The 21,583-nt window shown below is 45.2% G+C and overlaps 1 protein-coding gene across 1 annotated transcript in view; it reads left to right on the top strand.

The window, feature by feature from the left end:
• FGF18 (fibroblast growth factor 18) overlaps positions 1-6,969 on the top strand; it is a 146,304-nt gene extending 139,335 nt beyond the window's left edge. The window contains exon 5 of the mRNA XM_063125293.1: positions 6,633-6,969. Coding sequence (XP_062981363.1) covers positions 6,633-6,899 — 267 coding nt within the window. The 3' untranslated portion in view covers positions 6,900-6,969. The remainder of the gene's footprint in view (positions 1-6,632) is intronic.
• Positions 6,970-21,583: the final 14,614 nt, after the last annotated feature.

Raw genomic sequence — 21,583 nt, 5'->3', positions numbered from 1 at the left:
AGGAGAAGACGAAAGCAGCCAGCAGGTTTGGGGAATGTAAATATAAGGGCAGCAAATGTTTTGGCAGATTTGCCCAGTATCAGTTCAAGACGTTCCTTCTTTACTGCCGGAGGGATAATTAACCAAATGTTCTGCACAAACAATTCAGTAAGTGCTTCGGGATCTTTTGAAAAGACACTTGTTCTGCTTCAACCCGCTGTCAGCTCTATTAGTTTCATGTGGAACATGGGCCATTTTGCATTAAAAGTATCCTTCATTGGCATTGCGATGTTGCAACATAGCGTTAATGCTCTTTTGCTTCACCTAATAATAATATTAATAATGCTGCAAGCATATACTCTATTGCCTGGTCCTCTGTTGGTATCAATTGGGCCTGTTCCATTGAAACTATATGGGAGGCATCAGAGGAAGGTGATCACACTAGCACAGGAGAGCTAGTGTTTAAATTAGAATCATAGAATAGTAGAGTTGGAAGGGGCCTATAAGGTCATTGAGTCCAACCCCCTGCTCAGTGCAGGAATTACAGGGCATGGGGGGCAGAGAAGGCTATTCCCCTTAACTTTTGTGATGCCACACTTAGCTACTGTTTTTAGAAGGGTGTAGGTGTGCTCGTGCAGGTGACAATTTGGCTAAAGTTGGGAGGGGTGGAGAGGTGGCACTTCCATATGTCCTTAAGGGCCACATAGCTTTCCCCCATAATTTGAGCTCTGTGTAAAGCTCAGATTTCCGCCCATGGCAGGCTCAGATAGGTGGTGGACAAATAGTTGTCAGAGGCTGCGTTCTCTCATCGCATATTACTCCTGTCAGTAGCATCCAACACATTTCACAGCTGCTGAGTCACAGCTTTCTTTTCTCTCCAGCTTTCATCTCCTAGGCAAGTAATAACAAATTTGAGCAATCACCAACCAAAGATGAGCAATGCAGTCACCAAAGCAAAACCACCGCTTCTCAGTTGTCATAGGGGATGTTACCAAACTTCGTAACTACCTGTCTCAGGGCCAGACTACATGTGCCCTTAATCTGAGGCCATAGCTAGACCTAAGGTTTATCCCTGGATCATCCAGGGGTCAAACCTGTTCATCTAAGTGCTACACAGGGGATCCAGTGCTCAGGCAGGGGCGAACCCTGGAGGATCCCAGGATAAACCTTAGGTCTAGCTGTGGCCTATGTCTCCCCTACTGTAAGCACTATACCACACTGATTGTACAATGTTATATACCCTGTTCACATCAGGAAATAATCATAACTGTCTCTACCCAATTTTGTTGCTGGCACAATGGTGAGGAGAGATTTGTTTTTTATGCCCTGGAACATCAGGGCCAGGAGATGGTGTGGGGTATGGATGGGGGGACGGCAATGGATTTTGTTCAATTCACATTTTGGTAAAAGATTAACAAATTCATATTTCCTGACTCAGTACAAGAACCAGAACACCATTAACCTTTGGTATTCATTCACACTTCTCAGAATGCTGAGATGCTCTTCTCTGGAAAAAAATGCATTCAAAGAATATTTTAATAATAATAATAATATAATAATAATAATAATAATAATAATAATAATAATAATAATAATAATAATAATATATTTATTTACTTGTTATCCGCCTCTCCCTCTGGATCAAGGCAGGGTGTAACACAAATGCAATACATATAATTGATTAAAACATATAAAACTAATACATTATTAAAAGCAGCACATTATTAAAAGGCATCTTAAAATCCAACTGGGTAGGCCTGCCGGAAGAGATCCTTTCCAGTTGGAGAACCTGAGATTTTATTTTTTTTATTACAATATTTGTATGCCGCTCCACAGCCAAAGCTTTCAGATGGATGAACAACAGAATAAAAATACTGTGTTAAAGCAATTATTTATTTATTTTAAAGAAAGAAACATAATATTTTTAAAAAGAAATTTAAGGAAATTTAAGGGAAAGTGTGCACAAAAATGTGTATATTCATGTCTGGATGTGCGGGAAAGGTACAAAAAACATTAAATAAGGAAATACTGCTTGTGAAAGTGACATCTGTTAGGCAAAATTGTGTACAAACAGAAATGCAGCTGAATACAAATGTTTACAAATGTTTTTTGTAAACAAATGAATACAAATGTTTTTGCAGATTTTTCTTTTTTAAAAAAAGTTGCAAGCTCATGCGGAAATGGAAATGCACAATGAGGGCTGGAAAAAATAAAACCGAGAGAAGCTGAAACTGACTGATTCGTAAATCCCTAGTATTAGGGCTGTCATAGCAGCTCCTAAGCTGCCTTCAGTGCATTTTATCAGGCAACACTGTAGAGGCTAATAGAAGTAGGGTCTGATGAGAGAACTTTCTCAAGAACTTTCTCAAGGCTGAAATGTCTCTTCTAAGGCTTAGTTACGGGCAGTAAGGGATTCCAACTAAAATATGCTAGTACTTTTGACCCCACCCCTTTTGCCTTTGGCCCCGCCCACCAATGGAGTATGCCTGCTACAAGTGCTTCGCTGAATAGAATTCAGCCCTCGGGCTAAAAGAGGTTCAACACCCCTGCTTTAAAATTAGTGAAAGCCACAATCCTGAATGCTCATGATTCAAAACACTTTGGGCTTTCAATATGGCAGTATGCCGCAGTATAAAACAGGCATCCCACAAGTATTTCTTGGAAGGAAAAGAAAAAGCATGAGAGCTTCTAAGATCAATAGCCAGATTTTGGACTATGCTTCAAAAGAACAGTGCTGCCCGCACCTGATTTTCCCTGATTCCTAATAAATGCCATCCCACATTCCAAGCATTTCCTGCTCCCTGGGAGAGTCTTTTCAAGGGATTCAGTGGGAAGGTATGGGTGGGCAATTCTCCTTGTGTGAGTATCCCTGTGCTTGCATTGGTGTTGAATACAACCCTAAGGCTACAATCCAATACCCTCTGACCTGAGAGTGAGGCCTAATCTACACCAAGCAGGATATTGCACTATGAAAGTGGTATATGTATGTGTCAATGGTAGGGTGACCCTATGGAAAGGAGGACAGGGCTCCTGTATATTTAACAGTTGCATAGAAAAGGGAATTTCAGCAGGTGTTATTTGTATATATGGAGAACCTGGTGAAATTCCCTCTTCATCACCACAGTTAAAGGTACAGGAGTTATATTAGAGTGACCAGATTTGAAAGAGGGCAGGGCACCTGCAGCTTTAACTGTTGTGATGAAGATGAAATTTCACCAGGTTCCCCATATATACAAATGACACCGGCTGAAATTCCCTTTTCAATACAACTGTTAAAGATACAGGAGCCCTGTCCTCCTTTTCATATGGTCACCCTAGTCAATGGGCCCCAACAGTTTTCAATACCGCTATAAAGCAGTCGTGTGGCTCCTGCCTTTTATATACCACTTGCATACCGCTTTCATGGTTCAATATCTGCTTGGTGTAGATTAGGCCTGAGACTGAATTAGCTTAATGTGGCTTACTTCTGAGTAGTCATAAATAGGATTGACCTGTAAGACTCTCTTGAGAGCATTCTGCCTCCACCCCTCCCATTCATCAATGATGCAGTAAAGCTGGTGGTGGTAAAGAAAATGTGGTATAAGGTAACTTGGAGGCATGAATATCTCTACAACAGTTCTTAATGCAATAGGAGATAGAAAGAAGTTATAAGCCAAGGACTGGATCTCTACGACAAATAGAGAGCAACTTTTCTGCTAATAACAAGAGCTATGGATATAACCCTTGAAGAAGCCTGATTTGCAGTACATTTCATTCCCAGTCAAGGTATTCAGTATGTATTCTAGACTAATGTTTGACTGAGGCTGTAGCTAGACCTAAGGTTTATCCCAGGATCATCCTGGGTTTGTCCCTGCCTGAGCACTGGATGCCCTGTGTGGCACTTAGATGAACAGGTTTGACCCCAAGACAATCCTGAAATAAACCGTCGGTCTAGCTACGGCCTGAGTTTAGATGCCTGACATCTTTGTACAGAGATCTAATACAACTCTGCAATTGCATTTTATTTTTATTTTATTTTAAAAAAAAACAAAAACACTTTCCTCAGTTCTGGGACTCAAAAATATATAATTTTGACAGCAGTAGGTAGTGTTTTTCGTAGGTTGCTGATTTGGCAGTAGCCATAAAAGCTTGAGTGAGCTAAGCTTTTGGGGGGAAAGGAGGTGACAGATTACCTTGGATCTCCAGGATCATATCTCTATGACTCTCTTGCCTGTTTCCAGGAGGGTATCAATGGATCCATTCCAGAAAGAAGCTAAAGCATTTATTCTTGCTTCTGCCTTTGTGGAGGCAAATACTCAAACGTTGTCCATTTGTGCTATACAATGAAAATTCTAAGCAGTACTTATTAAGCATTACTTAATACAAACTCAAACCCGTCTTTCATCTCTCTTTTCAGTGTACATGAATCCTTCAATGCAGAAATGTGGTTGCTAATGTGATTTCCTAGATTCTGTCTGGTTACAGTATTTTGATGTTTGGTAATTGGTGGTATTGTGTAATTACTTGCTCATTGCCTCCAAAACAATGAGCCACTGCACTTAATTCAATTGATACAATGCTAGTGTAAGTGACCTTTAATACAATGCCAACAGTGTACACTGGTGCAATGGGTTTCTCTGGAAAGCCTCTTATAAGAACTTAAGAAGTGCCCTGATGCTGGATCAGACTGGGGGTCCATCTAGTCCCGCACTCTGTTCACACAGTGGCCAACCAGCCATCGGCCAGGGAGGAACAAGCAGGACATGGTGCAACAGCACCCTCCCGCCCATGTTCCCCAGCAACTGGTGCACACAGGCTTACTGCCTCAAATATTGGAGATAGCACACAACCGTCAGGTCTAGTAGCCATTGATAGCCTTTGCCTCCAGGAATTTATCCAATCCCCTTTTGAAGCCATCCAAATTGGTGGCCATCATTATATCTTGTGGTAGTGACTTCCATAATTTAACTATGCGCTGTGTGAAGAAGTCCTTCCTTTTATTTGTCCTGGATCTCCCACCAATCAGCTTCATGGAATGACCCCAGGTTCTAGTATTTTGAGAGAGGGAGAAAAATGTCTCCCTAGCCACATTCTCCATACCATGCGTAATTTTGCACACCTCTATCATGTCTCCCCTTAGCCTCCTTTTTCCAAGCTAAACAATCCCAGTTGATGTAACCTTCCCTTCTAGCTTACTTTATTATTATTGTGTTAGAGGCCACTTATGCTAGGGCTATGCCAATTGCATAAGCGCAACAGCCCCATTGGATAAGCTCCAGCTCTTTAATTCAAAATGTACAGTTCTGTAAAAATACCAAGGGACATCAAGCAACCTTTTATTTCAAGCTTAATGTCACATATGATTGCAACCACTTAAGATATGATGAAATATAAGCAAAGGGGAAAATGGCTACTGGTGGAAGCAGATCCTTACAGGGCTAAAATTTCTGGCTATATTGATCCATGGTTGGCAGCAAGGATGCAGTTACAATTTCATGCATGATGTGCTGGGTTGATTTTTAAACAGGGATCAGAAGGAGCCTTCCCATTTGATTTGTGTGTAACATCCTTATATGCTGTGCTGCATGAATCCTGTATTTTTCATCACTTACTCTGCATTCCCCCCTCCCCCCCTCATAGTTGGTATAATTCTGCTTTGATAGTGATGGAAGTTCAAGTCCAGAGAAGTTCAGCGCCGAACCACTGAAAACTTTATTTGGCCACCTCTGGCCAGATTTCAGCAGGCATTCTCCAAACACTTCCAAGTATATATTCATATCCATAAGGGTCATGAAACTTGCTTTTTAAAGAAATTAAATCTAAGTTCGTAAAGAAGCTGAATTCTGTGCCCACTGCCAGACTTTGACTGGGTTTGGACAACACAATAACCAATGGTGGTTTAAATAGTTGATGGTTGGTTATTTCACCCACTGTGGGTTATCATGTTGTGTGGCAGGTGGTTTTTTAACCAACAGTTGGTTATTTGGCTGAAATAACCAACGCAAATAACCAATGCTGTGCAAATTTGGCTAGTTGAACCAGCATTGGTTATTGTGTCATGTGGAGGGCACAGTTGGTTATTTCCTCAGCCACCATTGGTTATTCTGTCAGCCACAGAGTTGCAAGACAAGAGCGGTCAAAGTGGTAGCTGCCACTCTAGTCCAAAAAGCAGGATAGATTTTTGGCAACAATGGCTGATGGCATACTAGCGGGAGGACTGAGGGGGAAGAGAGGGTGGGGGATGAGTGAGTCAACACAGTGTGGACTAATAGTCAACGCTGATCCTAATCCACACCATGGTTGACTATTATCACGTCATGTGGGGAGTACCCCCTAGATAAGCAACTGTTGAGTTGATTATTACCCCACCATGGACTATTGTATTGTCCAAATGCAGCCTTTGTGTTTTAACTGCACTCATGCAGAATCATGGCATACATGTCGCCTTAGTGTAACAATAACATAATAGCCATAAGGATATAATAAACCAAGAAATTGTCACTGATTTATTATGTTACATAATGATAGCATAATAAACCAAGAAATGGTCCTGATCTTCCTCTCTTCTAGAAGAATCCACAAGTGCGGCAATTGGTCTTCGAGAAATGTATATTGGTCAAATGGCTTTGCAACTGATTTGCAATGGATTGATCTCATTTTTGTTTTGTTTGCAGCCGGATGGCACCAGCAAAGAGTGTGTCTTCATTGAGAAAGTCCTAGAGAATAACTACACAGCGCTTATGTCGGCAAAGTATTTAGGCTGGTATGTCGGCTTCACCAAAAAAGGCAGGCCCCGGAAAGGGCCCAAGACACGGGAGAACCAGCAAGACGTTCATTTTATGAAAAGATATCCAAAGGGTCAAGTAGACCTTCAGAAACCTTTCAAGTATACCACAGTGACCAAGAGGACTAGGAGAATACGACCCACCAACCCTAGTTAAACGACAAATGTCAGGCGAATAAACTGCGAAAGATAGACTGTACCAGAGAAATATTTTTACACTAAAAATAAGGGAGAAGCTCTATTTTTGTACATTGTTTTTAATTTTTTTTTAAAAGACTGGATTGAAAAAAAAAAAACCCCACTGGGGAAGCTGTAAAAGATTTATTGTAACTTGAAGAAGAAGAAAACACACACACGAATGGCTCTATTTAAATTGACTCTTTTTGTGCTGTGGATTGACATACAGGTGCTTATTTCTCTTTTTGGAATGGACAACCTTTGGAACGGACAACTTTTTCAAGCCAATCCCTAGAGGGGGAAAAGTTCATCTTAAAATAATAATGATGATGATGATGATGATGATGATGATGATAATAATAATAATAATACAACCAAAACCACAAACCACAAACCAAAGAAAACAAAGTTCTTTTCCCAAAGCCCCTGAAAACCCTCGGATAATTCTCTGGTGTTGCAGTGATCTGTTTTATTGTCTGCTGCAAACTCGACCAAGACAAGATGGTCCGCAGATCAGTCATTGAGCGTCCGTGGAGTGCTCAATACCTCAGTCCTTTGTAACCTTTCCGACGACATAAGGCGTCACGGCTCTGTGATCCCTGCATTATGATGCTCACTTCTGGAGAATGCTGCTAATGACCTTCAAGTGACTAAGTAAAATAACCTAATAACACCAATGATAAGGGAATATTTTAAAACCAGCTCTATTATATATATAAATATATATTATATATATAAGCTATTTATTTCACCTCTCTGTATATTGCAGTTCCATGAACCAAGTATTACTGCCTCAACAATTAAAAAGAAAATTATTTAAAACACAAACATGTATTACTGCTGTTCACACATTCCCCTCTCCCCCAGCTTTTTTCACTGAACTACACTGAGACCCTAAAACTTTCTGTCTAGGGTTGAGCTCAATGAGAACTAGAGTTGAGCTGGTACTAGAGTTTTGGTATGTTATGATCAGACATGCCAGGAGTTTAATTCATAATTACTCTCCCTCCTGGGATGCCAAGTGGATGTTTCATTCTGTGATATCGAGGGCCTGCAAAATGCTCTGCCTCGTCTAAGTATAGGTAGAGTTTTAAATTGTGGCATGCAAAAGTTTTTGTGGACGATGGTGTTGTTTTGCTCTTGCACACATCTTGCTCTGCTTGGGCCGCACTGCCTGAGGTGCAACATGGCATTAAATGCTTGATGGGGTTGTTGGGTTCACTGACATAATGCTCCCAATGTATCATCTCTCACGCCATGCCTAGACAAGGCCTATATCCCAGGATCATCCCTGTGCATCCAAATGACACACATGGGATCCTGGGAGCAGGCAGGGACGACCCCTCCATTTGCCTGGGATAATCCTTAGGTCTAGCTAAGGCCTCAGTGACAGCACCTGGCCAAGGCCTGTTCTTGGTCAGCCAGAGGCTGTGTGATTCCTCTGCCTGAACTGGGATAGACCCGCTTTGGGAAACGCTGCCATTAAGAATGGATGACATGGCTGGAGCTGGGTGTCAACAGCTCTGCTGAATAATTGTGTTTAGCATTAGTGTGCCAGCCATTTCGATCTTCTGCAACTGGCCGCCGGTTTTTCCACCCCAATTGGAAACACGTTGATGTGAGCGTAAGGACCAGCAGGGGTAAAAAAACAACCCCAATCAAATGAAAAAATCACATGCCTCCGAGTGTAAATGTATTGAAGTGAAAGTCCAGCGTTAGCATCTCTGTATAGTCCATATGTAAGCTATAAAGGGGAGTGCACTGGAATCGGGCCTGTTCTGAGGCCTCGGACAAAGGGACAGCCAGACTAAGCGACAAAGCGGGCTGGGCTATTGTGCTTACCTTCCGAAGTTTATGTACTTTGTTAAAAATGCACTCTTAGTCAAAAGCCTTTTAAAATAAACTTTATTTTCCTTAAATAAGAAACAAAACCAAAGCATTTGTGATTGTTCAGAACGGCAAATACGTATGGCTTTAGCGGTGCCCTTGTCCAAGAGGGATAAACGGCTGTATGTCGGAAGCTCCTTTGCTCTTGTCCAGGGACTGACTTCATGGATTGGATCGCAATCCCTCTTTCCATGTGCTTGAGGTGACTTGCAATTATGTCAGTGCTGCCCAAATTATGACGAAGCTTTATGCACCCTAATGCAGCAATGGCAATCTGCAGGTAAAAAAAATACAAACCAGCTAGATCGCAAGCACAAAAGCCAGGGGTCTGTCCTCACGGCGCTGAGTTAGCGCCACTCTGCTGTCAAACCTTGAGGTATCGCTGCTGCGGGTGGCCGCACATTATTTACATGAAGGGAGACGGCGTGTGCTTTCCGGTGGCCATTAGGGTCCCCAGGCCTTCCCCCTACCCCAGCTTCCAGTGACAAATGAGAGGTCACCTTCAACCTGGGTACACCCTCTGGTGCAGCACCCAAGTGAGGACAGACGGGGAAGAGCCACACTGACCTCGCTCAGTGAGGAAAAGTTGGGGTAAGTCCCTGACGTTTCTGCTGAGGGGCTTCGGCTCTTTGACCCGGGGTGGCCCTGAATTGGTGGCTGTGTCATATAACCAGCGCAGTGCAGATTTGGAGCCACCCTGGGGCAAAGAGGATGTTAAGGCAACCCCCAAGTTTGGGAGTCGGATGAGAGAAGACTGCATCCAACAGCTGGTTCATACAGGGTTGGAGTCAAAGGTAGGCGTGTTTGAGCACCTGTCGGAGGCCCATGCCCTAGCAGGGACCCACTGATCAGAGTGGCTCTTCCTCACCATTGCAACCTGCTTCTTCACCTGCCTCTCGCTCTGGCCCAGACAACAGTGGTGGTGAGAAGGAGGCGCAGTAGATACCACAGCCTACTTGCTCTCTTGTCTCTCTACCTGTCAAGCAAGCCAGAAGTAGCAATGAAGGGGAAGAGGATGAGGAGCAATAGCAGCTGGTGACAATGGCCCTATTCAGACAACACGCTAAACCGCGCTGCTTAACCACAAAATGGTTTACGGAATGCATTAAGGTTAATGCATTCCGTTAACCATTTTGTGATTAAGCAGCATGGTTTAGCGTGTTGTCTGAATGGGGCCAGTGGCAGTGAGAAGATAGACTCACTGGGGGAAGGGTCCTGTTGAGTGTGTCTTGTCCATGGGCCCTCCAAACCCTGGAGCCGGCCCTGGGCTCATGCATGGCATTGCTGCAACAGCGGAGGAGGCAGCACTGTTTGGCCACTTACCTAGTAGTAGAATAATTCTGTCCGAAATGTCAGAATGACTCCTCTGGCAGGACTGGTCACTTGTCAAAGGAGGAGGGGAGAGGAGAGAAGGGACACCTGGGCTCATATGGTCCCTATGCAGTGGATACAGCTTCAGAGTCACGGGCCATAGTTCAGTGGTTGAGCTTATGTTTCGCAAGCATAATCTTAATGTCCCAGCTTCACTACCTGGTTTCTCTTAGGGTGAAACAACATATTTCATTAATTACATAGCATGCAGCTGACCCACTTTTTAAAAAAACACACACACCAAAATCTGGAAAGTAAGTATGTGGATATCTGGGTGGGATTGCCATACAATGGGAGGTGAACTTCTAACCTGTTCCCCACCATCCAGCTACTTCCTTTCAAAAAATCACTTCCCCACATGGTGTTAGGAGGGGTAAAAATAGGGTGACCCTATGGAAAGGAGGACAGGGCTCCTGTATCTTTAACAGTTGCATAGAAAAGGGAATTTCAGCAGCTGTCATTTGTATATATGGAGAACCTGGTGAATTTCCCTCTTCATCACAACAGTTAAAGCTGCAGGAGCTATATTAGAGTGACCAGATTTGTAAGAGGGCAGGGCACCTGCAGCTTTAACTGTTGTGATGAAGACGGAATTTCACCAGGTTCTCCATATATACAAATGACACCTGCTGAAATTCCTTTTTCAATATAACTGTTAAAGGTACAGGAGCCCTGTCCTCCTTTTCATATGGTCACCCTAGTAAAAAGCCTGCATTCTTGCCAATTCCTGCTTCCCCCCTTTAAAACTCCTGCATGCAGGGGGTGGGAATTTAGGAAGTAAGTGGCTCTGGAAGGTAAAGTTTAACCCCTCACCCCCATGTGCAGTGGGCTTAATTCAGACTGGGGCCTTGTCCGCTAGCTGTCAGGTAAAAACTCAGAAGAGGATCGGATTAGGTGGCCATGTGTCCTTCTGTGCAGAGGACAGTCCTCTATTTTGAAGGCATACTCTGCTTGTAGGGCTGACTGGTCCAATTCCAGTTTAAAGATAAAGAACCCTAACAAAAGAGAGCGAGGGCCTTGAAGTTGCCCATCAACGGCACCTGGACAGCAGGCAGACCAGACATGCAAGTCACAGGCTCACAATCCTTACTATGGTTAGATGCATTTTTTAAAAATTTAAATTAGAGTAATTCTTTCTAAATTTGTAATTGCTATATGTTAGCATATGCTACTTTTATGCAAAGTGTGTCCTCTTTTGTCCTCTTTTTTTGGTGATGCAACTACTGGCTACCCTAGATTAGCTACACACGACGTAATTAATGCAATTTACAGTTTGAGCCTGATTAAATGGACCTGAGGTAGCGTGGCTGCGGTTCACCTCTGCTTGGGGCCCTAGAGGGTTGTTGCCAGTCAAACTACACAACAGTGAATGAGATGAATCAATGAACTGCCTCACTATGAGGCAGCCTCATATATGCTGGCTTCATTCGCCACTTGGACTGGGGCCTGTGGTGTGGGAAGCAACCATCAGCCTGCTGGTCTCACAGAGTGGCCTGGGACTGTGCTGCAGCAACCTTTTGCACTCCTGCCATGCCTAATGGAGGGCTGGTATTGGCAGGGTCAATCTTCTGTTAGGCAGGGCAGAAAGTGGGATGTACAGGAAGCCCTTGGCCCTTAGGTTCTTCACTTTCGGCTGCATCACCCCTTAGTTTCAGGGGAATTTAATGCCTTTGTTTTGGAGACATTGGGTTGCTTCCAAAGCTGTCCTATCTGTGTCCCCCTTGATTTTCAAAAGAAGGTATGGAGGGTGCAGGGGGCTGTAATGGGGGCGATCTTCCTTCTGCCCTATACATTCCTAAGAGTTAACAGTGCCTCAACTGAAACCAGCAAAACCACTCAGAAGAATACATTAGTGATGATCCAGAACAGCCAATATCCCATCTTCCCCCACCTGGTGCCTTCCAGATGATTTGGATTACAATTCCCAGCATTCCTGACCAGTGCTCATCCTGGCTGGGGGTAATGGGAGTTGAAGCCCAGCAACATCTGGAGAGCACCAGATGGGGGAAGCTTGCAATACCTTCACTCAGGATTCAGGAAGGTCCAGCCTTGAGTATATTATCATGTTGTCCGGGATGACACTCTCTCAATGTGTTTCACTTGTTTAATTATTCCACATACATAATCAAGGGATTAGTCTGAGGCTGATGGGCCTCGCAAGCCAGGAAAAGATCCTTGGCTAATGAGAAGCTTTTGACTAGTGACCTTGGGAGAGCCTTCTCGAACCTGATGTGTTGGGTGACAACTCCCATTATCGCCAGTATAAAGAAGAGTTATTAATTCTACACCCACACACCCAATCCTGAATTCTTGATTGTGTGATACTTAGCATTGGTAAAGCAATTTAAAATGTCCAAAGTATGTTGCAATCCTGACAACATCTTTGTAAGGCTGGTCAGGTCAGTACTGATCTCCATGAAGGAGAGGAGATGGCAGCTGAGAGAGATCAGAACTGGCTTCCAAATAGGGATACTACTCAAGCTCTCGGGATCCAAAATGTAAAGTTTTCAATAGTGCTTTAGCACCACCACCTCATATACAGAGGTTACACTCCAAGTCAGGCTATATCACGGATTTGGATCCCTTCCCCCCTTTTGCACAACTGGGTTTGGACTTGTACAGCTTTCTTCCCTGGTGAAAGGCAGCCCTGCTAAGCTTACATGTACTTCTGCAGGCATAGCAATTGCTTTAGGGCTCCAGTGATTAAGCTCAGAGGCTTAAAAGTATCAGTCTGGGATCCCATTAGAAGGGTGGGAAATAATCTAATCAAATTAGCTACAGACTTGAAACCTTTATGGTCATAGATAAATATTTGAGCTGCTGCTATGCTTGGCAGATACCCACAAAGAATGTCCTGGATATTATTTTTTTCCATTGATTCATGTATGCCATGACAGCACTGCTGGGGGAAAGACTCCCAGTTCAGCTTCCAAAACGAACTCATGGCTCTTGCCCAGATTATGCTTCAGTTCATGATCAGATGCTCATTGGGATGTAGCTAATGATAGCTAATCACTCAGCTTTCTGCGTTAACTTATGAAATTCGACTCCCTATACACATCCCTATTAATTAATCCAGAAACAAAAGCCCATGGAATGGACATTTAAAGGGTGGGATAAGTTTACCTTATTACCTGCCCTACCATTTGGTAGACTGAGGCAGCTGCCTCGGGCAGCAGATTTTGAGAATCATGAAAGGGCAGCAAATTGGTAGTCAATGAATGGAGGAGGAGGAGGATAATGTATTTTTATACCAGGGAGGGAGATGGAGTGGCACTTGTAGGATTTGGAGGAGGGGGCTCAGGTACCCAAATAACTCAGCCAGCCTGACATGGGGTGGTGGTGTCCATTTGCTGCTCCGCCTTAGGCAGCAAAAGGTCTTAGGCCAGCCTGAGGCAGTGGACAAGATGGCATCCCATCCTGTTCCATATACAGTCAAATCTAACTTCAATACTGTTGATGGTCCACACCTTAAGGCAGCAGGCTAGCTTGTGGGGCAGAGGGCAGATCACATGACACAGAGCTTAGGGTCATCAACAGAGCATCCTGGGAGGTTGCAATATATCCCCATTGGTTTCTGAATATTCCTGAAGTCAAATTTATGTCCATTTATTGTTTTGTGTAGAGACTGCTTGCTTGTCCTATGTAGTAGGGTTGTGCTCCACTTTGCTTCAGAGCGTAGAAGCAATAGCGAGGTGGCTTGATTCGCCTCAGATAAAGGCGGAGACGAAGCAGGTCAGTGGGGGCTGTGGATCGAGGCGAAGAGGATCAAGACCAAGCGGATCCTTCACCTCGATCTGGAGCTCTGAAAAAAAGGTAAGTGGGGGCTTACCTGGCTCTGCCGCAGTCTGTGTGGTGACGGTGGCAGAGCTAGGTAAGGGGGCAGAGGGGAGGGGGGCTTACCTGCCTCTGTCGCGGTCTGGCGGCGGCTTCAACTGAGGCTGAGGCTCAAACTGGAAGACCAGGCCGCAACTGCGGCCTGCCTTCTGCTTTGAGCCTCAGCCTCAGGTGAAACCACTGCCGGAATGCGACAGATGCAGGTAAGCGGGAGGAGGGAGGGGGCCTTACCTGGTGCTGGCGCCACCACCGCAGTCCGTGCAGCGGCGGTGACGGAGCCAGGTAAGGGGGCAGGGGGGCAGGGTCTTACCTGAGTCCATCACAATGTGGCTTCAATTGAGCTTGAGGACTCAAACCAGAAGACCAGGCCACAGCTGCGGCCTGGTCTTCCTGTTTCAGTCCTTGGGCTCAGTTGAAGCAGCTGCCGGAACACAATGGACGCAGGTAAGGGGGAGGGGGGCTTTACCTGGCACCGCTGCTGTCGCTGCGGAGCTCAGATTCAGATCCGGAGCTCCGTAGAGGAGTGGAACGGACTATAGGCGGATCGACGTGAGGCAGAGCGGGCCTGATCCGGAATTTGTGGATTGGGTGTGGAGGGGATCGGGAGGGTCCGTGCACAGCCCTACTATGTAGAATGCAGTAAATCTTCCAATAACGTTGCCAGGTATGGGGTAGTAGCCAGTGGTGTGTCATCACTAATACTAATGAAAATCTCAAGTTTTGAAACCTTTCCTCTTGGGAAGAATTGCTCTAGGAGGTTTCTGGAGTCTTGCAGAGCCTAACAGCAAGTACACTTCTGTTGGTGTGGTTTTATAAGAATTAAGAGGAATACGTTGCTTTGTAACAACAACAACAACAACAAAACCCACTTCCTTATTTAACTTACCATTTAAGAAATTGAAGCAGTTGTGAAGGACATTAATAGGCAATGATGGCCATTACTAAATTACTTTATAATTTAATTTAAAGAAGGGGTGGACAGAAGGCAAATTGGTTTCTGTTGGTAGATCTCATGGAGGGGATCTGCACGTCGCTCCCAGAGCGCTTCTATGCGACCCCAGTGCACCCAGAAAACGATAGTCTGACTTCCCTGTAAAAGAAACGAGGAAGAGCCGTCCATGCCGCCGCCGCCACCGCCGCCGCCGAGGAGAGCTCTCCGCCGGCGAGGAGAGCTGCCGAGCTCTCCTCGCTGGCGGAGAGCTCTCATCGTCTTCGTCGTCGTCGGCGGCATGGATGGCTCTTCCTCGTTTCTTTTACAGGGAAGTCAGAGTATCATTTTCTGGGTGCACTGGGGTCGCATAGAAGCGCTCTGGGAGCGACGTGCGGATCCCCCCCAGGTTACTTGCAGTAGATCAGCAAGGATTTCTATCTCCCGGTAGGTGAAAAATAGTGCCAAAAAAGAAAGGAAAAGAAAGGATTCTTCCTGAACGAGGGTGTTAAAATTAAGAAAGCTTAAAAGGAAATAGATGTGTGGGAGCTCCAATTCTGGTCCTGAAAAATTCCTGGACTGAGCATGTTCTCAGAGACATCTTGTCCCTCAGTTCTACATGTCCGCTTTCCTGAGCCACTATTTTCCGTGTGGCTCTAGTTGGTGGTGAGGGAGAGGGCCCATCTGGTACTAGTGCCAGCTCTCCCTTACTAAGGCCATAGCCAGACCTAAGGTTTTTCCCAGGATCATCCCAGGTTCATCCCTGCCTGAGCGCTGGATGCCCTGTGTGGCACTTAGATGAACAGGTTTGACCCCAGGACAATCCTGGGATAAACCTTAGGTCTAGCTATGGGCTAGGTCTACCTTCTCACCACCATTGTCACCAGCTGCTACTGGTCTTCCTCTTTCTAATCATGGCTCTCGCTTGCTTGGCAGGCAGAGAATCAGTGAAGAAGTAGGTTGTTGCTTTTGTTGCTCCTCCTCCTCCTCCTCCTCCTCCTCCTCACCACCACCACCACCACCACCACTATTTCCTGGGCCAGAGCAAGAGGCAGGTGGACAGGCACATTACAATGGTGAAGAAGAGGATCAGGAGGAGGAGCAACACCAAGGGCCTCTTGCCAGTGGGTCCCTACCCGGGTGTGGGCCTTGGCAGATGTCCCATCATGCCTACCCTTGATGCCAGCCCTGCCTGGCACCTTTTGCCTTTGGTCAGTGATCCTGGATTCACCTTCATCTCCAACCTTCAGAACTATGAATTCACAGTGGAGGTCCTAAATTCATAATTCATGCAAGGTTCAGACAAGATGAGTTGATGGGTTTTTCCAGTGAACCTTGGGGAAATACAGAAAAGACGGGGGTAGGGAAGACCTCAAAGCTGCAATACCATGTTCACTTCCCTGGGAAGGAACCTCGCTTATCCCTTGAACTCCATGGCATTTAGAAACATGCTTAAGATGGGGCCGTAACAGAGTTAAAGGGATGTTTTGGCCCAGAGTTTGTTCCAGCCCACAAAAGGAGGGAGATGTGACATTTTGTTTGTGTTATGGTTTATTCTTACGCCTGGCTGTTGCTTCTGAGCCAGCCTTTTTTTTTGCTTGGCCTAGGTGGGGAAAAGAAAAGAAAAGAAAAGAAAGGATCTTTCCTCTGGTGTCAGCCACACTGCAAATGGGGGAAGAATTTCAGACATGTCTGCCCGGTGTGGCTGATCAAAACGTGCGCCTGGCCTCTACCACCCAGCGTGCAATCTCTGAACCAGCTTCCAATTAGTCCTTCTCTGCTCATAACATTTCTCATTCCTGGGAGAGACAAGCGTTTGGAGTGCAGGTTTTGACGCGGTGATTTTGCACATACCTTTATCCGCTTCTCCCTTCTTAATCCCCCTTTCGCTCACAGAAGCCAAAAGGTCTTCCAGCCAAAAAGGAAATCAAAACCTTTTGTTGGCTGCGTCGTAGAAGAATTAAGGGTGGGGTGAAGGGTTGTAAGTGGGATCTTAATTAGCCATTGTAAATAACAGGGGAATGGCAGGGCTTGCAACCATACCACCTTGGGGTGTGAAGGTGCCGGACCACACAAAAGCTAAGCAACTGGGCGGACGACGCACAAAGGCGAGACACAGTGGAAAGAGCCATTTGAAGGATTGCATGCACAATGCGCTGCTTCAAATTAACTGTAACTAGTTAAGGAGAAAGGCAGTGAGGGTGGGGTGGGGGAGCTACTGCAGCTAGCTTGGGGGCTGGGTGGGTAGAAATCTGGACTCAGTTTGGTGTTACAGCCCCCAAAAGCATGACATGCTAAGCAACAGTACATGGAATACACAGCTGCTCATAGGTGCAGAGTGCTGCTTTCTCATGTCCAGTTCAGCTCCAGTTGAAAGGGTAGATGGATAAACATGCCACTCCCATCATACCACATGTGGTTCATCATCATCATCACCACCACCACCACCACCACCACCACCAGTCAATGCAGTTTAGTGGTTGGACTAAGATGGGGAGACTGGGATTCAAATCTCCACTTTGTGATAAGAACGTAAGAACATTAGAAGTGCCCTGATGCTGGATCAGACCAAGGGTCCATCTAGTCCAGCACTCTGTTCACACAGTGGCCAACCAGCCAATGACCAGGGATGAACAAGCAGGACATGGTGCAGCAGCACCCTCCCACCCATGTTCCCCAGCAACTGGTGCACACAGGCTTACTGCCTTTATTCCTACTCTCTGCTTTCTGTTCTTCAACTAGTTACTGATCCATAAGAGGACCTCTCCTCTTATTCCATGACTACTAAGTTTATTTAGGAGTCTTTGGTGGGGGACTTTATCAAAACAAAAGCCTTTTGGAAGTCCAAGTAAACAATGTCCACTGGATCACCCCTGTCTACCTGTTTGTTGACACTCTCAAAGAATTCTAGTACCGTATTTCTTTGATTCTAAGACACACTTTTTTCCCTAAATAAGCATCTCTAAAAATGGGGTGCGTCTTATAATCGATGGCGTCTTAGAATCGAAGAAATACGGTAGATTAGTAAGACAGGACTTGCCTTTGCGGAAGCCATGTTGATTCTTCTTCAGCAGGACCTGCCCTTCTGTATGCTTACTAATTTTGTCTTTAATAATGCTTTCAACCAATTTACCTGGAACAGATGTCAAGCTAACCAGCTTGTACTTTCCTGATGAATCTCACTGGATTCCCTTTGGTCAGGCACTCAACCTAACCTACCTCTCAGGTTTGTCAAGGGGGTCCCTCCATGATGGCTGAACATTGCCACCAGTATTACAGACATTATGACTCTGTATATAAAACAACAACAACACACTGGGTGTAAAGTTAAGCATGTAGGGCTGAAGGAAAATGGCCTCCCAAAATTCTCCACCCTATTTGCAGGTAGGGAAATTGAAAGGCCCATTGCCCCAAATATTCTTGTGAGGGGGAGAGAGTGGCTCAGTTCATATTGAATAAAAACTATAAGGCCTTAGCTAGACCTAAGTTTATCCCTGTATCGTCCCAGGGTCGTCCCTGCCTGCTCCTGGGATATCCTGTGTGTCATTTACATGAACAGGGATGACCCCGGGACGATCCTGGGATAAACCTTAGGTCTAGCTAAGGCCTAAGGGGGCATCTATACTGCTGCTTTAAAGCGCTTTAAAGTGCTTTATAACAGTTTTGACAACTGTTTAGGCCCAGGACGCACTGCATATACAGGTTTCAAAACGTTTTCAAAGTGCTTTAAAGCGCTTTAAAAGCAGTAGTGCAGATCCCCGAGAGGGGGACTGGGAGTAGTTAGGGGACAAGCACATGGCTTCCTTCATCTGTATTAAAATAATATCAAACAATATTAAAACCGGATCTACAGTTGTGCCTGAAATCCTCCACTTTTTTTATAAGTAGTGAAATGACAATATTTTCCTGAATATTTTTCAAGGTGTGGGGGGAGAGGTTTTCTGAAATTGTCCAACACTTTAGGAAGAGCCCTTCCCCTAGATACCTCAGAGATTTCCCAGACAATTATTTTCTGAGGAATTTCCCAACCCAGCTTTGCAACAAGAACAACAATGTAGTCTAAGCTCCCGGACTGTGGACTTTCCCAGCTGCAGAATCATCTACACCAACTTATATGGTGGGTAGGATAAAATGCTGAGAGAATCTCACAAAAGGACGGACCACACTCTGCTCAGGTAGGATAACATTTAAAAGCCACACGTAGACTTTTTCCAGTCTCTCAAAGGTGCTGACCTATTAAATGTACTCTGAGCTCAGTATAGCAGAATGGTGTCATATTTATATTAGCATCATTTGGAAGAAAAGGTGCGGATGCATTTAGTTTACACACACATCTACTCCCTTGCTTTTCATCCACAGCCAGCACAGAAGTGTGGCTGGCTATTAGCTGCTGAGCAGTTCACACAGTCACGCCCATCATAGCTCTGATGGACAAGAGAAGACTTTGAGGCATACCTCCCAGCATCCTCTGCTTTCATGGCAGCCATTTGTCAACACAAACTGCATTTGGAAAGCTATTTACAGTGGTAAACTAGGAGATAAGCTTCTGTTTTGAAGGATATGCAAATCCGATGAGGGGGCCTAAAAATAACCGAGGAGGAAACCTGTATGTAAGGAAGTGGGAGGGAGCTAGGGTGTCCATGTGTCCTTTCCCCCCTTTTTTTTACAGAGGACAGTCCTCTATTTTGAAGATATCTTCTCCTTGAAAGCTGTCTAATCCAGGTCTGGTATGAGGAAAAAAGAACCACAAGAAGGAAGTGCTGGGCCTTCAAGTTGCGCATCAAGAGCAACTGGAGTAGACTGAACAGGTAGACATACAGGTCACCTGGGCCTAATCCACACAAGCTATTTATTCCAGAATAATCAAGGCCATCCCTACCGCACCCCATGACGCACAACTCATCCCGTGGTGATCTAGAGATGACCCCTCAGTTTTACCAGGATATCAGTGACAGCTTTTGTCACTGTTTTGTCCCTGCTCTTGCAAAAATCCTGAGGTGCGTGGCTGGTGTGCCCTCCCCTTGCAAACTTTGCTGTTCCTCGTGAGTAGGGGGGCTCAGCAAACAGGCAACTAGCTGTGCGGAGCGAGCCCATGGTATCAGGGGTGAAGAGGAGAGCATTGTCCACACATTCTGGATGGGTCTCGGGGAATTTCAGCGTGGAGTGTGTATGTGTGGTCATTTTTTAAAAGAAAAAACTCATCTTCGGGCAGGATTGCAACTCTGCCCTTGCACAAGAATCAGGAATTGTAAAAATAATAATAATAAAAAAATTCACCCCGGAACGGTTCTTCTTAATTGCGGGCAAACTTGCTGGCATGTGCCCTGTGAGGGACAGAAAACTGAAGCAGAAAACTTCACGATCATCCCTCCCCACTCTTGAAAGGGCTCTAGGTGTAGATGAGCCCCTGGTCACAGTCTCCCACACTATAGTGAGATGTACGGTATTTTTATTTCAATTATAATAACTACTTCTGTGGTTGCATTCCTAGACTTATAAATTAGCATATGCAAATGTTTTGCTGCCCTCTTTTTTTAGTGATACATTTCCTCTTTCTTAGCCATTCACAAGGGGCCATCTTGTGCTGACTGGCCTAATCTACACCAAGCAGGAAATGGCACTATGAAAGCAGTATGTAAAAGGCAGGAGCCACACCAAGCAGGCTATAGCGGTATGAAAGCAGTAGATGGTCTGTGTCAATGGGGCCCCAACAGTTGTCAGTGCACTTCAATACCGCTATAAAGCAGAGGTGTGGCTCCTGCCTCTTATATACTAGGGTAACCATATGAAAAGGAGGACAGGGCTCCTGTATCTTTAACAGTTGTATTGTAAAGGGAATTTCAGCATGTGTCATTTGTATATATGGGGAACCCGGGGAAATTTCCTCTTCATCACAACAGTTAAAGCTGCAGGTGCCCTGCCCTCTTTTAAATCTGGTCAGTCTAGTACAGCTCCTGCACTTTAATTGTTGTGATGAAGAGAGAATTTCACCAGGTTCTCCATATATACAAATGACACCTGCTGAAATTCCCTTTTCTATGCAACTGTTAAAGATACAGGAGCCCTGTCCTCCTTTTCATATGGTCTCTCTATTATATACCACTTTCATACTGCATATTCTGCTGGGTATAGATTAGGCCCCAGCCAGGATATCATGAAAAGAAAAGCCGGAGGGAAGTTTGGGGAGTGAATTGGGACTGTCGGTGCATTTTACACTGCCCATTTCCAGGTGCCCAGGGTTATAACTGTCAGAGCCGGGCTGCAGGCAACTCTTGAGTGGGATCCTGGAACCAGGAGCCAAGAATCAAGCCAGGTGTCAGAGCCTGTGCGTCAAGTCAAGAGTTGGAATAAACAGAGAACCAGGAAAGGCCATCACTGCCCAGGCAAAGTCCCAGTTTGAATAGGAAGCCTTTACAGCCCATCCTGCTGAGGAGAGTCAATGGCTACCTTTGTGTGGTTGAACCAACCCAGTACCTGGGAATCCTTTACCGCCTGGGAAGGTGCTGCAATCCATTGCTCTCCATGGTGGGTGGGGCTAAAGGCAAAAGGGGCGTGGCCCAAACACCAGCAGCTTTTAGCTTAAAGTTCTTACTGCCAGTAACTTAGGGTGACCATATGAAAAGGAGGACAGGGTTCCTGTG

The sequence above is a fragment of the Elgaria multicarinata genome, chromosome 4 (genome assembly GCF_023053635.1).
Source record: "Elgaria multicarinata webbii isolate HBS135686 ecotype San Diego chromosome 4, rElgMul1.1.pri, whole genome shotgun sequence".
Classification (NCBI taxonomy): Eukaryota; Metazoa; Chordata; class Lepidosauria; order Squamata; family Anguidae; genus Elgaria; species Elgaria multicarinata.
The sequence above is the reverse complement of the archived record's forward strand: the minus strand, read 5'-3'. Positions and strand labels throughout refer to the sequence as shown.